This window comes from Rhagoletis pomonella, unplaced genomic scaffold, assembly GCF_013731165.1.
Source record: "Rhagoletis pomonella isolate Grant_MI unplaced genomic scaffold, Rhpom_1.0 Rhpom_scaffold_00003, whole genome shotgun sequence".
Taxonomy (NCBI): domain Eukaryota; kingdom Metazoa; phylum Arthropoda; class Insecta; order Diptera; family Tephritidae; genus Rhagoletis; species Rhagoletis pomonella.
Genome location: NW_023458557.1, coordinates 52,584,602 through 52,599,095, shown reverse-complemented (window position 1 = coordinate 52,599,095; position 14,494 = coordinate 52,584,602). Strand labels below are relative to the sequence as shown.

Below are 14,494 nucleotides of genomic sequence, written 5' to 3'. Positions count from 1 at the left end.
CTACTCATTATAAACAGAATACTTACAGGGAAAATGACAAAGATCGGGTCACTATAACATACAGCTCCCATACAACTGATTGTTCAGATATGAAATTGTTTGTTAAAACTCCTCAATTTATGCAGATAGGAACGTGAAATTTCGCAGTATTTTCATTAATTAACAAGAGAAATGAAAATTACAAAGATCGGGTCGCTTAACCTATTGACTCCATACAACATTGTTGAGATATTAGGTTTTCAAATAAAACTCCTTCATTTTAACAGCAAAAACCGTTACACCTTCTGAGCTATTTACTTATCAACCATATAAAGTCCACTGAGGAAATCAGCCAATTCGGTGCTCCATGAGGTATGTAACCCATAGCTATAATTGTTCGGATTTGAGTTTTTTCTTAAAAACCCCTTCATTTAGACGGCTAAAACAGTGAAATATTGTGAGCTACAGGTATAAGTTTTTTTACTTAACTCCTCCATTTAAGATGGTTAAGGACCTATTATTTTGTACCTTGTCTAAGTTATGACAATCAATTCAAGAAGTCTAGGCTCGGGCGAAGTCGAACATTAAATACCGAAAACCACCGTTATGGTTTTACCCTTCTTTCAAACAACATCTATAGTATAATGAAATATACTTATGTATACAGTCATAAGTGGGTGGCACCACGACCATTTTCCAAATTCCATAATAATCTTATTTCTTTTTGAGAGATTATTGTTAGAAATAATTTTGAGTTAATAAGCGTATTTAGATTTCGAAATATCGGAGTTTCCATACTTCTGAAATATACCGTTTTATACAAAAAGTGGGCGTAATTTTTGTCCGATTTCAAGCATTTTCAACGTCTTTCTTTTTTGTGTCAAGTACATTAATTATACCGAGTTTGATACAAATGGATTGAACAGTCACCTAGATACACATATGAGGTCACAAGTGGGCGGTATCGCGCCCATTTACCAAAATTTTTTCTAAACGTATTTCTTGCTAAATAATTATTGAAAATGTTTTACTAAGGCCAACATCTTTGCCAAATTTTATAGAAATTAGTGGAGCGGTTACCGAAATATGCACATGTAACCATAAGTGGCCGGGCCTACGCGGTTTATGTATTTTTCCAAACTACCATTACATGGGATGTAAGCGTGGTTATTGTCTAATTTTGCTCATTTTCAATACTACCGGTCCTTAGCTCAAAATAAATACACGTACCAATTTCGTTAAGATATCTCAATTATTACTATATTTATAGTGTGCAAAGACGAACGGGCTGACGGACGGACAGACAGTTACAGCTTCATTGATTTCTTTTATTATTTAGAGTCCGATAAATGTGCTAAAAGTATTTCTTTTCGCGTATACAGAAGTAAAGGGAAATTTGGAATTTTATGAAAAGTTTAGCAGTCGCTACCAATCTAGAGGCCAGATACTGAAACTGCGGAACGCACACATGTGTGATTCCCTGTTACGAAGAAGTAGCTTAGAATGTTTAAATTCAAAACAATAACATTTCTCAAAAAACGGAACAAAATTCTTAAACACTCTGTCATTTAACCCGGTTCTTTTTTTGTTGAAAACTCATTGAATTACAAACAACTGTTTGTCCGCAGACCGAAGGCGTGATAGGTCTTTGTTATTTCCAAAATCTGTAAGGAAAGAATAGTAATTACAGCTGGTACATGCACTGCTACCTGTTTGGTTCACTTTGTTCATACATATGTGCACACATATGTGGTACGCGAGAAAAAAAGGTTGACTACCATTGTTCAAGACAATAGATCAGGGGAGACATTTCCATACTCTCAATAACACACTTTATCTAACAGTTGTTAAGGGCGTATCGTCCATTATGACGGTGATTCATTTAGGTAACCTCCGCGACTAGTAGCTATAGATGCTTTCCTTTCACACCAGACAATGCTACTCGTATTTCGCTAAACGGCGGTCCCCATTTTCTATACCTACTTTCTTTAAGAGGTTATTTCAGAAATTTCTTTACGAGAAAACACAGAATGGTTATTTTGAATTACTAAAATATAAGTATTCAGTTTAAATTTAGACATCCAAGCGATATCTGGTTGATCTCTAAAATTAAATATTAAAAAATAATATTCATTAAATTCGAACTTTAAATATATTTACTACAAGTATTTATAAAAAAATGCCACGAGTATCTGCGCGATCACAAGAACAACGACGTCGTGAAGCTGTCATTCGGAGCCGCCAGCACTATGAACGAAATTTATCGCAAAATAGGACAATAAGCGCCAGTCTTATGGCTAACCTTCGGTCTTCAAATACCCTGTTTCGTCAAATAGAAAGGGAAAATGAGTAAGTAACAGAGTAAGAAGGCGTCTACCAATGCGTAGAGTTATGGAACAAACCCAGGACACCATGGCGCACCGGTTAAGAAGGACTGTTCCACAATTAAGGGAAAATGAACGCGTTCGCGACTCGGAAGCACGTGTACTACGACGACAAAATCCGGATTTGAGATGGGATGAACAAGCGCATAATACGGTGGCGCATCGGTGAAGAAGGACTGTCCCGCAATTAAGGGAAACTGAACGGGTTCGCGACTCGGAAGCACGTCTACTACGAAGACAAAATCCGGAGTTGAGAAGGGACTAACAAGCCCAGAACACCATGGCGCACCGGTCAAGAAGGACTGTCGCGCAATTAAGGGAAACTGAACGGATTCGCGACGCGGAGGCACGTGCACTACGAAGGCAAAATCTGGAGTTGAGAAGGGACGAACAAGCCCAGAACACTATGTCGCACCGGTCAAGAAGGACTGTCCCGCAATTAAGGGAAACTGAACGGGTTCGCGACACGGAGGCACGTGCACTACGAAGGCAAAATCTGGAGTTGAGAACAGATGAGCAAGCCCAGAACACCATTGGGCATAGGACCAGAAGGACTGTCCCAGTTTCAGTCAGAAGTTCGCAGATATGACCGACGATGTGCACGTGTTGATAATTTGCTCTGGAAATATAAATATTATGAGTTGCAGCGCATTAAAGATGCAATTTCTATTTGTTTGCGGAAAAAATCTGGAGCCTCCAACATCACCGCAGCAAATATGGTCGATACGAATTTTATTAGCAACTTAGTCCAACATGACGAGGGATACCACATCCTAAAGGGTCTCAGATCATCCCCTGCTCACTGGGAGGCAGAGAAAAAGAAGGTTTTAGCTATGATTCGTCAATTTGGGTTGCCATCGTTATTTATCACCCTGTCGGCTGCAGAGACAAAATGGACTGAATTGTTGGTTATTCTAACAAAACTTGTGGACAAAATGGATATTTCCGAAACTGAGGCAGCACAACTATCAAATACAGAGAAGGCTCGGCTTATAAGGACCGATCCTGTAACCTGTTCACGGTACTTCGATTATCGTTTCCGACAAATGGTTAAGCTACTCAAAGATAAAATATTTGAGCCACATGTGCTTATTCATTATTACTGGAGGATTGAGTTCCAACACAGAGGTAGTCCTCACTGTCATGGAATGTATTGGATAAGTAACGCACCTACTCTGGAGACAGAAGGTGTTATAAATATTGACACCATTGTGGAATTTGTTGACCAATTTATAACAACAGATGGAAGCAATCCAGAGGTGCAGCAATTTATTGACTACCAAAGATATAGTCATGGTCGGGCTTGCTTGAGAGATATAAGAGGTCAGCAAGTCTGTCGTTTCAACATGCCTTACCCACCAATGCCCCGAACTGAGGTATTATTACCTCTGGACGAAAACGAAGTAAGCGAACAACACCTGGCTCTGTTGCAAAAAATTAAAAATGTTTTAAGCCAACAGAATGATAATATGGAAGCAGAGAACTTGAACAACTTTGAGGAATTCTTAATGCATCCAGACATTTCCACAACTTATGAGAATTACAAATTAGCGCTGCGTTCCAGTTTAAAGAAGCCTCAAATATTTCTACGAAGGAAATTTTCAGATAGACTGCTTAACGCATATAACAGCGACATTTTGCGTTTGCATAGAGCAAATATGGACATTCAGTTCCTACTTGACGCCTATGCGTGCTGCAGCTACATAATAAATTATATCAACAAATCTAATAGAGGGGTATCTCAGCTGTTAAGACAAGCCATGGATGAAATAAATGACGGAAATTTCACAATTAAGCAAAAATTACAACACATATGCAATAAATTTGTTAACGGATCGGAGGTGTCCGCCCAAGAAGCATCCTATAATATTTTGGGTCTCCATCTTTCAGAAGCCAGCGAAGGAGAAATTTTTATTAATACGTCACACCCAGACAAAAGAGTCAGAATGGTGAAGCCGAAAAGTGATCTAGAAAGGCTTCCTGCTGATTCAACTGATATTTATGTACCGAACTTGCTGGATCATTATATTCAAAGGCCAAGTCGGCTAGGGCAACTCTGTCTTGCTGATTTTACTGCATTGTACCGATTTTCAAAAACAAGAACAGTGTCTACACTTGAAAACGAGGACAATGAAGAAGTCGAACCAGCTGATGAAAATTCTGAAGCAAACAAGCTCCGGCTTCAATTAAATGATAGGAGCGGTTTCATCTGGAAGAGAAAGCGCCCTCTTATATTAAGGTGGAGACGTTTTAGTGTTGAATTTTCTCGATCAGACTACTTTCGGGAAATGGCTATGCTATTTTATCCCTGGCGTAGCGAAGCAGCTGATTTAATCGATGCTGACATAGAACGAGATTGTAATGACAACAAATCAATTATTGAAGAGAACAAGCAGAAATACGACAAGTTCTCAAACCGTGAGCTCGAAAATATTTTAGAGAACTTAAATCAGCAAACAGCAGAGGAAGATGTTCAGGTTGATGTTACCCCTTTCTTGGTTGAAGAGTTTAGAGCACTAGCTATTCCAGAAATCGGCAATGATGTCGACGTATTTCAAAGCGATGAGCCACAGGACCCAAACTTGGAGGAGGTCAGGCTCATAAGACTACCTATACTTATTCAAGAAAATGAGCTGCTCTCAATTGTGCGCTCCTTGAACAGAAAACAGCGGGAATATTTTTATCATGTTCAGCATAACATGAAGCTGAAGAGACACTTTTACGAATACGTCGGAGGCGGAGCTGGAGTACGAAAAAGCCGATTAATTTCCGCTTTATACCAGTCACTGACAACACGAGCAAACAGCTTATCCGGCAGTAATCCCGAGACAATTAAAGTCTTATTGTGTGCTCCTACAGGAAAAGCTGCATTTGGGATTGGAGGCGTTACTTTGCACTCGATTTTTTCCTTACCGATAAACCAATCTTCAACTGAATTACGACCTCTCAGCAATGATAGTGTTAATTCTATCTATTCAAACCTAATAGACCTTCAGTTAATAATAGTGGACGAAATTTCAATGGTCGGTGCCAAAATATTTGGATATTTAGATGCCCGTTTAAAACAAATATTTCGCTCCAGCAAGTATTTTGGAGGTATACCATTAATTGTTTTTGGCGACTTAAAGCAACTCTCGCCAGTAGGAGACAGATGGATTTTCTCCCCAAACCAATTGGATCCATATAGCGCAATTACTGGCACACCACTTTGGGATTTGTTCCGTTTCTTCGAACTCACCGAAATAATGCGCCAAAGAGAAGATCAGGCATTTGCCGTTGCTCTCAACAACATGTCCGAAGGAAATATGACATCTGATGATATCGAGCTCATTAAAGCAAGAGAAACCAATTTTAACGAGATACCCAACGACTGTATTCATCTTTTTTATTCCAACGCGGATGTATATCTCTATATAATACTGCAATATTGGCTAAAATCGCCACAGAAGAGTTTATCTCTACAGCGAAAGACAGTGTGAAGGCGAACTCTCTTTCGGAGCGAAGTAAAACGGTTGTATTGGATGCCATTAAGAATTTTAAAACATCGGAGACACAAGGAATGTGCTACGGTTTACAACTGAAAACCTCTGCAAAATACATGATTACGGTCAACATTAATACTGCAGATGGTTTGGTAAATGGAGCTACGGGCCGACTAATGCAAATTGACCATCGAGGCCCCGAACGGACACCAGTAATTCTTTGGATGCACTTTTCTGAGCCAGGAATTGGAGTAATAGCACGTTCCAAAAAAGCCTCACCCCCACGAATCGAGCTGGACACCAATTGAAAAAGTAGTGCGCACCTTCCAATATAGAAGAAACGAACAAGTCTCGATAGAAAGAAGGCAGTTCCCTATAATACCAGCAGAGGCAATAACAATACACAAAAGCCAAGGAGCAACTTACAGATTGGTTGCTATTCATACTAAGAAGGGAATGAGCCGATCAGCTTTGTACGTCGGATGCAATAGAGCAACAAGTGCTTCAGGACTATTTATTGTAGGTAATTTTATTCCACCTAGACCTTTTGGAGGCAACGAAGTAGTCCAAGCACAGCTGAATATACTTCGGACATTAAAAAAATTAGAGACGCACTACAAATTTGCAACTGAGCGCCCAGATAACACTCTTCTATTGTACTATCAAAACATAAGAAGCTTAAGAAAGCATATCGATGACATTAGAAGTGACCACCTTATTTGTTCAGCGGATATCATTTGTTTTGCCGAGACTTGGACCCGTCCAGAAGAAGAATTACAAATCGAAGGCTATAGTATTGTGGCGCGTATCGATGGAGCAACTGAGACTGGACAAAGCCGCTCACGGAATGGAGTAATAATTTACTGTAAAACTGGTCATGAAAGTTGCTTTACCACAAGTTTCATTAAAAGTCATCATGTAGCCGGAAAAGTGTATCAGTTTCTGGCGATATCAAAACCAGACTTGGCAATCGCTGTAGTATACAGAAGTCCATATTTTTCATTACCAGCATTTAGAAGAATATTGGAAGAAGATATAAAGGAGCTGAGTAATAGAAATAATGGAGAATTAATAGTTGTTGGAGGCTTTAATGTCTGTCGCATTACGTCAAATGATGTTCTTGGAACGCGCTTGAGCCAACTAGGATTGCATTCCTTACTGGAACATCTTCCTACTACAAAGCAACAAACCGCGATTGATTGGTTATTGGCAAGTTTTTCTGCAGACAGAACAAGGGCGATAACATATGAATCCTCATTCAGCGACCATGACGGGATATTTTTTAGTGTTGGCGATTAATGTTATTATATTTTCACATGTACCACATACGTTTGTATTTAAACACTTTGTTGTAGAACACCTTAATTTACTTTATCATAAGTCTTTTTGTTTTATTTAATGTTTTTGAAATTTAAAAGTAGTAGATAAAAATTAAATAAAGAATAAAATAACAAGTAAGAAAGTCTAAGTTCGGGTGGAGCCGAACATTAAATACCCGGCGCAAGTATTAAATATATGTTTTTCACCTTTCCGAAAGCTACCGCTAGATGGTAAGCCGGGGTGTATCAATTTTGAGTAAATTAGCGTCCTTAAATTTCGAAAAATTGCAGTTTAAAGCATTTCTGAAAATTACCGCTATATGAAAAGCGGCTGTAAGTTTAGTCCGATTTCAATTATTTTCAACATTTTGCTTTTATGTGGCAAGCACAATAACCATACCGAGATTGGTACAAATTGGTATAACGGTTACCGAGATACATATATGTAATCATAAGTGGGCGGTGCCACGCTCATTTTCCAAAATTTTATCATAAACGTCTTTCTTGGTAAAGAATTGTTGCAAGCATCAATTTTGAATAAATTTGCTTTAATAATTACTGATTTATCGAAGATTTTGTATTTTTCTAAATTACCGTTATATGGGATGTAGGCGTGGTTATCGTCCGATTTTGAAAATGGTCGGCCATTTGGTATGCTGTGCTAAGGCCACCTGTGCCAAGTTTGGAAGAAATTGGTGCAGCGGTTACCAAGATGTACACATGTAACCATAAGTGGGGCGTTGCTACGCCCATTTTCCAAAAATGTATAATATTCTTATTTTTCGTCTAAAATTTATTGTAAATATCAATTTTGAGTGAATATTCTTCAGTAGTTACTAAAATATCGCAGTTTTCGTATTTCTGAAAATTACCGTTATATGGGAAGTGGTCGTGGTTACAGTCCGATTTAGCCCATTTTCAATACCAACCTACCTTGGATAAATGGAAACCTACATACCAAATTCCGTTGAGATATCTTAAATTTTGCTCGAGTTATCGTGTACACCGACGGACGGACAGACGGACGGACAGACAGACATGGCTTAATCGACCTCTCTATTCATTCTGAGCATTTATGTATACATTTGTCAATATCTATCTCGATTCGTTTTGGCTGTTACAAACAAGCGTTATGTGAACAAAGTTAATATGCCCTTGTGCACAAGTGCGCTCGGGTATAAAAATTAACTGAACGCATAAGGAAATTTGTATGTACGATGTAAATATTTATTAGATATTTATAAAAAAATAAATAGTGTTTTCATATTGAATATTTTTACGCTGAAAATTTAGTAAGAAGTAGTAGATGAAAGAAAGCTTTTTTATTTTCATGAAAGGTATGAAGGCTTCGGCATAGCCGAAGACAGCCCCTTTTTACTTGTTTTTCAAATAAGGTAGTGTCAAAATGTTTCTTCTCACTCTAATTACTTCACCTGGGATAATTCAGCCATGGGTCACAACCTCTTAACATATTAGAATGTTTTCTTTCAAATAAAATGTATTGCTCTGACATAGATATGCTATTTTCTTTGCCCGTCAAAATAGACTTAAGTTTTTCAAATGTTCAAATATTCACAGATATGAATACATATCGTCACTAGACACAAACAAAGGCGTGAGCTCAAAAGTTGACCGCGAAAAAAAAGACCCATAAAAAAAACTTCAGCGTTCGCCGTCAACTAGGGTTCCGCGTATTTTTTCGTCAATGCGTTAAAACAATGACGCGCCTTTATTCGTGCCCTGTGGGGAAAATCTCTAGTTCTAAACTGGTGCGCATGTAGTACGTTTAGACCCAGCACTGGTTCGCGATAAATCTCTTTTGCATACAAACAACTGGCGAATTTAACATGGCGATGTCCTAGGAAGTGTCAATTGCCCCCCGCTGCATCCCTTTTTCGATAGTTCCGAACTAGTCCAAAATTCTATAGTTCCGAACCAGTTCTAAAATCGACAGACGAAAGAAAAAAGTATCATGATTTTTCAATCTTTTTGATTCTTCCGTGTGTGCGATTTTACATTATTTTCAAAGAAACGTTTTTTTCAATTTGAAATTAAATTTGTTTGAATGATTGTAAGAAATGTACGTTTACATACCTTTGGCTTTAGCTGACTTTGCAGAGGTGCTCGCTGTTATTTGTTACATTCCAGTTGGCCCCAAGATGTTAGTATGTTAATACAAAGTTTTGTTTTGTATTACCAAACTATGAAATAGCATCTGCGAAGTGCAGAATGAAAGTGCATTTGAACGAAAAAGCCGCCAAACACATATCTATGTAAAGTAAACAAGCCCCCGCTGCATACCTTTTTCGATAGTTTCGAACTAGTTATAAATTCGACAGATAAGATCTAGTTCGTTCTGCGTCCCTTTTTCTATAATTCCGAACCAGTTCTAAATTCGTCACTTTAGATATAGATTTCTAATGAAAAAAAGAGAATTAAAATAGTTTTTATAAGAGACCCACATTTCGCTGATTTTGAACTGGTGGAGATCTACTTACTATCGGACTGGTTCGTTTTTGGCGATAAGGATCTTGTACGGAACTAGAAATTTTATGCACCAGTCCGCGGTTTCCCTGCAGGGTGTCTAGTGACTATATCTATAAACATGCATGTATGTATGTATGTACATATGTATATTTTCATTAGGATTTCGATGTAAGAATGTACTATCAAAATTTCATATACAAAAATGTCATATGATTAAATATACCACGATTTTATGTAAATATTTTTAACTACAATGCTTTAAATTAATCCGATGGCATGTGGACTATCCATGGCGCTCAGAGTTCGAGAAAAATACCGCTTAAATTTACTTAATGCAAACAAAATAATTGAGTAGATCAAATATAAGACAAAAACTCCGGCAAATGTGGCTACAGCGCGCCCAGGAGTGGTCCAGTCCAAAATTGGATACACATAGGGATGGCCATATCTAGATAAGTACATAAAAAATTTTCATAAATTATGATTTCAAAAGAAATCGCCATGCACTTACTCATCCCTGCCGCCAGCGAGGAAGTAGACCAAAGTGAATAAGTAGTATATAATGGGCAGTAGCATCCAATAGAGGGCGTGCACTATACGCACCGGAAATGCGACAATCAAAAAATCGACCAACATAAATACTGAATTTAGGCAGTGTGTAATGAAGCTCATCACGGGATAGCGCATCGGCTTATCTGTAAGTGGAAATTATGTTGCATTAGATCGTTGAAAAATTGCTTGCTTCATTAGAGGTAGAGAATAGATGTTATGTAATTGAAAGCGCAACAGTGTGACAGTGACTAAGAAATAATCTTTTCAATTGTAACTGGTGTTTCATGTAAAAAGCGGAACAAATTATCTGATGAAATATTAAATAGCATATAATGCGCTTCAATTATAAAGTCACCAAAAAAATCATATTCGCTTACACAAAGCAAATAATTTGTAACAGTCATAGTTTTAAGAATTGCCAGTAAGTATACAGCAATAAAAAACACAAATGTATGTATGCATTATTTAGTTACCTTAATAAAGAAAAAAAGTTTCTTCAAAATGTTGGGTTTTAATAAACACTAAAGCTAATTTATGAATTTAGTAGATGTTTTTAAATTCTTTTAAGCCCTTAGTGAGTAATCTACCGACCTTTGAATTTCGAAAGAATATTATATGTGTGGTGTAGTGGTAAGCAGTGCGCGCTTCCACTACGCAGGGCCTGAGTTCAAGCCCTGGTTAAAGCAACATCGCAAAAAAATGTGGAAAGAAGGGGTTTTCTTAACGGCGTAAAACTGTAGGTCCCTCCCCTTTGTGTGACAACATCAAGGCGCACGCTAAAAATCAGAGAAGCTTGGCCAAACACTAACATATGTGTAACCGCCAATCTATTATTATTATTTTATATGAATGTTACTTCTTTACTACTGAAATATGTATATGTTTTAAATTCGTTGGGAATTTTGTGGGATAAATTTTTAAGATGTGGGTAATTCGTGGGATTTTTAATAGAGAATGTTTGGCATCACTGATCAGCTATCACCAGCTGGAGATAGACCGATAGACAGATAGATAGCTTAATCGATTTCTCTTTTCATTGTGAGCATTTTGCTAAATATGTACACTGAGAGAAAAACGCGTTGTAATATTAAGAAAAATGTTATGAATTCACTGAGGGATATAAATGAGTAAAAATAATTTTTTTTATTTGATTATCGTTTTAATATGTTCGAATTCAAAAATAATACTTTCATACCACGCACGCGTGCTGTGGTGTTGATTCAAACTCAACACTTCAATATGCATTTACATGTCTTCCTTTAGCTGAGTGTGCAAAGTTGCTTGCCACAAATTGTCAAATTCCATATGGTCAGGTTTCAAACCCCGTTAAAGGCAGCATGGAAATAAACTTTTTTTTATTATCTTTATATGAAAAAGCATCCGTGAAGTTAGGGTTGCCAAATTTTTTATGCGGGAAATCTGTACGTTAGACTTTTTCATGCTAAAAAAATCACTACTTTTCAGTACATTTTTATACAAAGCAAAATTATGAATGTAAGTAACAGACAAATGACACTGAAGATGACACAATGCCGAAACCGGTTTATCTGCAAACCAAACTTGACAAGGGATGACGGAAATTCCTTCCAAAGTAAATTAACAGACAATACTTTAAAACGCCAGAGTACTTGTTTTAACAATATTTAGGTATATGAACAAAACATAGTTCATAAAAAATAAAAGTGTCATTCATTCTAACGTGAGTGTACACATCATTGTACAAAGAAGCCAATTTATTTTACATTTATGACATTGTTGAATAGCAATAATGAGACCATTTCCATCTGCAGTCAATAAATAGTCAAAGAATTCTATACATTTCATTTTAAAAGTATCTTTAATTTGAAGTTCACTTTAAAAAATTTGTATTAGAAGCCGGTTTCTCTCTTCGCGCCAGGAAGCAAACTTTATACTCTCAGATGCTTCGTTTGAGTGTGCTATTACAAAATAAAATAACATATTTAAACTTTGGAAAAGTACCAATATTTAAGGACTTCATCTATATTTCCTCATGGCTTAAATGAATTTTTTCAACTACGCAAAAACTTTGAAAGACTAAGTATTCGCTGAAAAGAGTATCTAACTCTATGTTTTGTATGAAAAAGGAATTGTTAATTAAGGCAAAAGCCATTCGAATATCCAAACTTCCTGTTATTAAACTGAAAGTTATTTTCGAGATAACTAACAACACTCGACAAAAAACAGGTCAGCCTTATTTTTAAATAATTTAAGCTCCATCATATTATCGCAACTGGAATGTAACGACCAGGCGATATGCCCATAAAAGGATTGATCTTTTTGTTGTATTAATTTCATGGACATATCAAACATTATCTGAAACATGTCAAATATAATTAGACAAATTATTTTCTTCTTACTTTTTACAGAACAGTTTAAGGAAGTTCCAACGTTATGTAAAAACCTTACAAAAATCTTAAAGTATTTTGTTGGAATTGAAAATTCAGTAAAATCAGTACAAGTTTTGAAAAATCAGGACATTAGCGTACTGATTGAAGAAATTAATAAAATCAGTACAAGAGTTGAAAAATCAGTACTGTACTGATAAAATCAGTACTGTACTGATAAAATCAGTACTGTACTGATAAAATCAGTACTGTACTGATAAAATCAGTACTGTACTGATAAAATAAGTACGTCTGGTAACCGTACGTGAAGTGCAAAACGCTTCATTGTAATATGGGCGATTTTGACTTGAATATTTCCATACTAAATACTAAAATTTGTATACTAAAATTTATTACGAGTTGGGTTGGTTTTTACTTCTAGAATTTGTTTCTCAGAGAGTACTATGTATGTGTCTACATATATGTATATCTCGATTCCTTTAGGCTGTTACAAACAACCGTTATGTGAATAAGGTTATAATACTATTGTACACATGTGCGCTCGCTTGTAAAAACTTACTCATTTTCCCATGCAAGAACATCCAATAAACCGTTGTGATGATTAGTGCCAATGACAAGGACGAGCCGTGCAGCAACCAGTAGAACTTAATCAGCTTCGGTGTGGGCGGTGGTTCTTTTAGGGTTCGAGCTTCAGTCGCCACGCTCCGTGCACCGCCCAAATTGAAGTGCCATCGTGTCGCGAGAACAGCACCGCTTAGCTGTGTCAAAAGGCATAGAATTATGCCCCAGTTTGTCAAGAAGATAAAGAGTTTGCCATCTGATAATTGCAAAACCAAAGATGCTATGAATACAGAAATAAAGAAGCATGCCCAAATCCATTTGTAGAGCAAAAAGTAGGCGCTGCGCTCGCAGTTCTGCCACTGTAAAATAGGAAGTAAAATAAGAATTAGAACTTTGCAACTAATAAATAAAATTAGTTTCCCTGATAATTCAACATAAAATTTTTAATACGTTTTGTTTGCTTTACTTTAATTTGCTTTTAGTTTAATTCAGTCCGGGTTAATTGTTCGCTCTTTAAGATTATACCTGAGCTATTCAGTTCTGCAGCTCATATTATCTTCTCCAGCATCAGATAAAAGAAGTCGTAGTCATTTTACTAAACTCACACATCTCGGCTTACAGGAAACTCATTTTGGTCCTTTCGAATGCGGCTTTGAAGCCGACAACTAGATGTGTATGCCAACCCTCTTCCCGTATTTATAATATACATTCAGACCAGAGTACGGAAAGAAACCGTACAATACAATTCTCATTTTCTCATTGCTCATCATATCATTTGTAATTTTGTTCAGTTTGGTACATAGTCAGAATCAAATTGTATGATTCACTTTTTTCACCCAAGGAGAAACGTTTATTTTACAACGCTTTTATCAACTTGCAATGTTGTGTTCCAGAAACTTTCAATGTTGTGGATCCAGAAGCTTTCAATGTTGTGTGTCCGACACCAAAGCAAAGCTTTGATAAACTCCTATAAAAAAGCATAGTGAATAGGGCGAGGTAGATGACATCTAGATGTCGCCCTATGTACTACGTTTGCTACACCGGAAATAGACGACACGCCATTTCTTTAAATAAAATTAGTTTGCCTATTGTCAACTAAATCGAATGCTTTGTAAGTGAAGTGACTTGTGGACCACTTGAAGTATAGGTGGACCAGTTGGTTACCACTTTGGGACCAGTTGGTAACTAGTTCGTGGGACCAGTTGGTACCCAGTCGGGGTCCAGTCCGGGAACCAGTTGGGAACCAGTTTGGGACTAGTCCGAAACTACCTACCTTCGAACCAGTTGGGGGCCAGTTGGTCTTTTAAGCTCCTGTGCCCGTTTTAAGGGTAATTCTTGGGCTCCTGCACTGCCGCTCGGGGTTT

At 37.1% G+C, this 14,494-nt stretch overlaps 1 protein-coding gene across 1 annotated transcript in view; it reads right to left on the bottom strand.

Moving 5' to 3' along the window:
* Positions 1–9,776: 9,776 nt before the first annotated feature.
* LOC118735296 (protein rolling stone) overlaps positions 9,777–14,494 on the bottom strand; it is a 144,640-nt gene continuing 139,922 nt past the window's right edge. The window contains exons 2-4 of the mRNA XM_036464967.1: positions 13,129–13,489; positions 10,163–10,346; positions 9,777–10,099 (exon numbers count right to left, since the gene is read on the bottom strand). Of these exons, the coding sequence (XP_036320860.1) occupies positions 9,910–10,099; positions 10,163–10,346; positions 13,129–13,489 (735 nt within the window). The 3' untranslated portion in view covers positions 9,777–9,909. The remainder of the gene's footprint in view (positions 10,100–10,162; positions 10,347–13,128; positions 13,490–14,494) is intronic.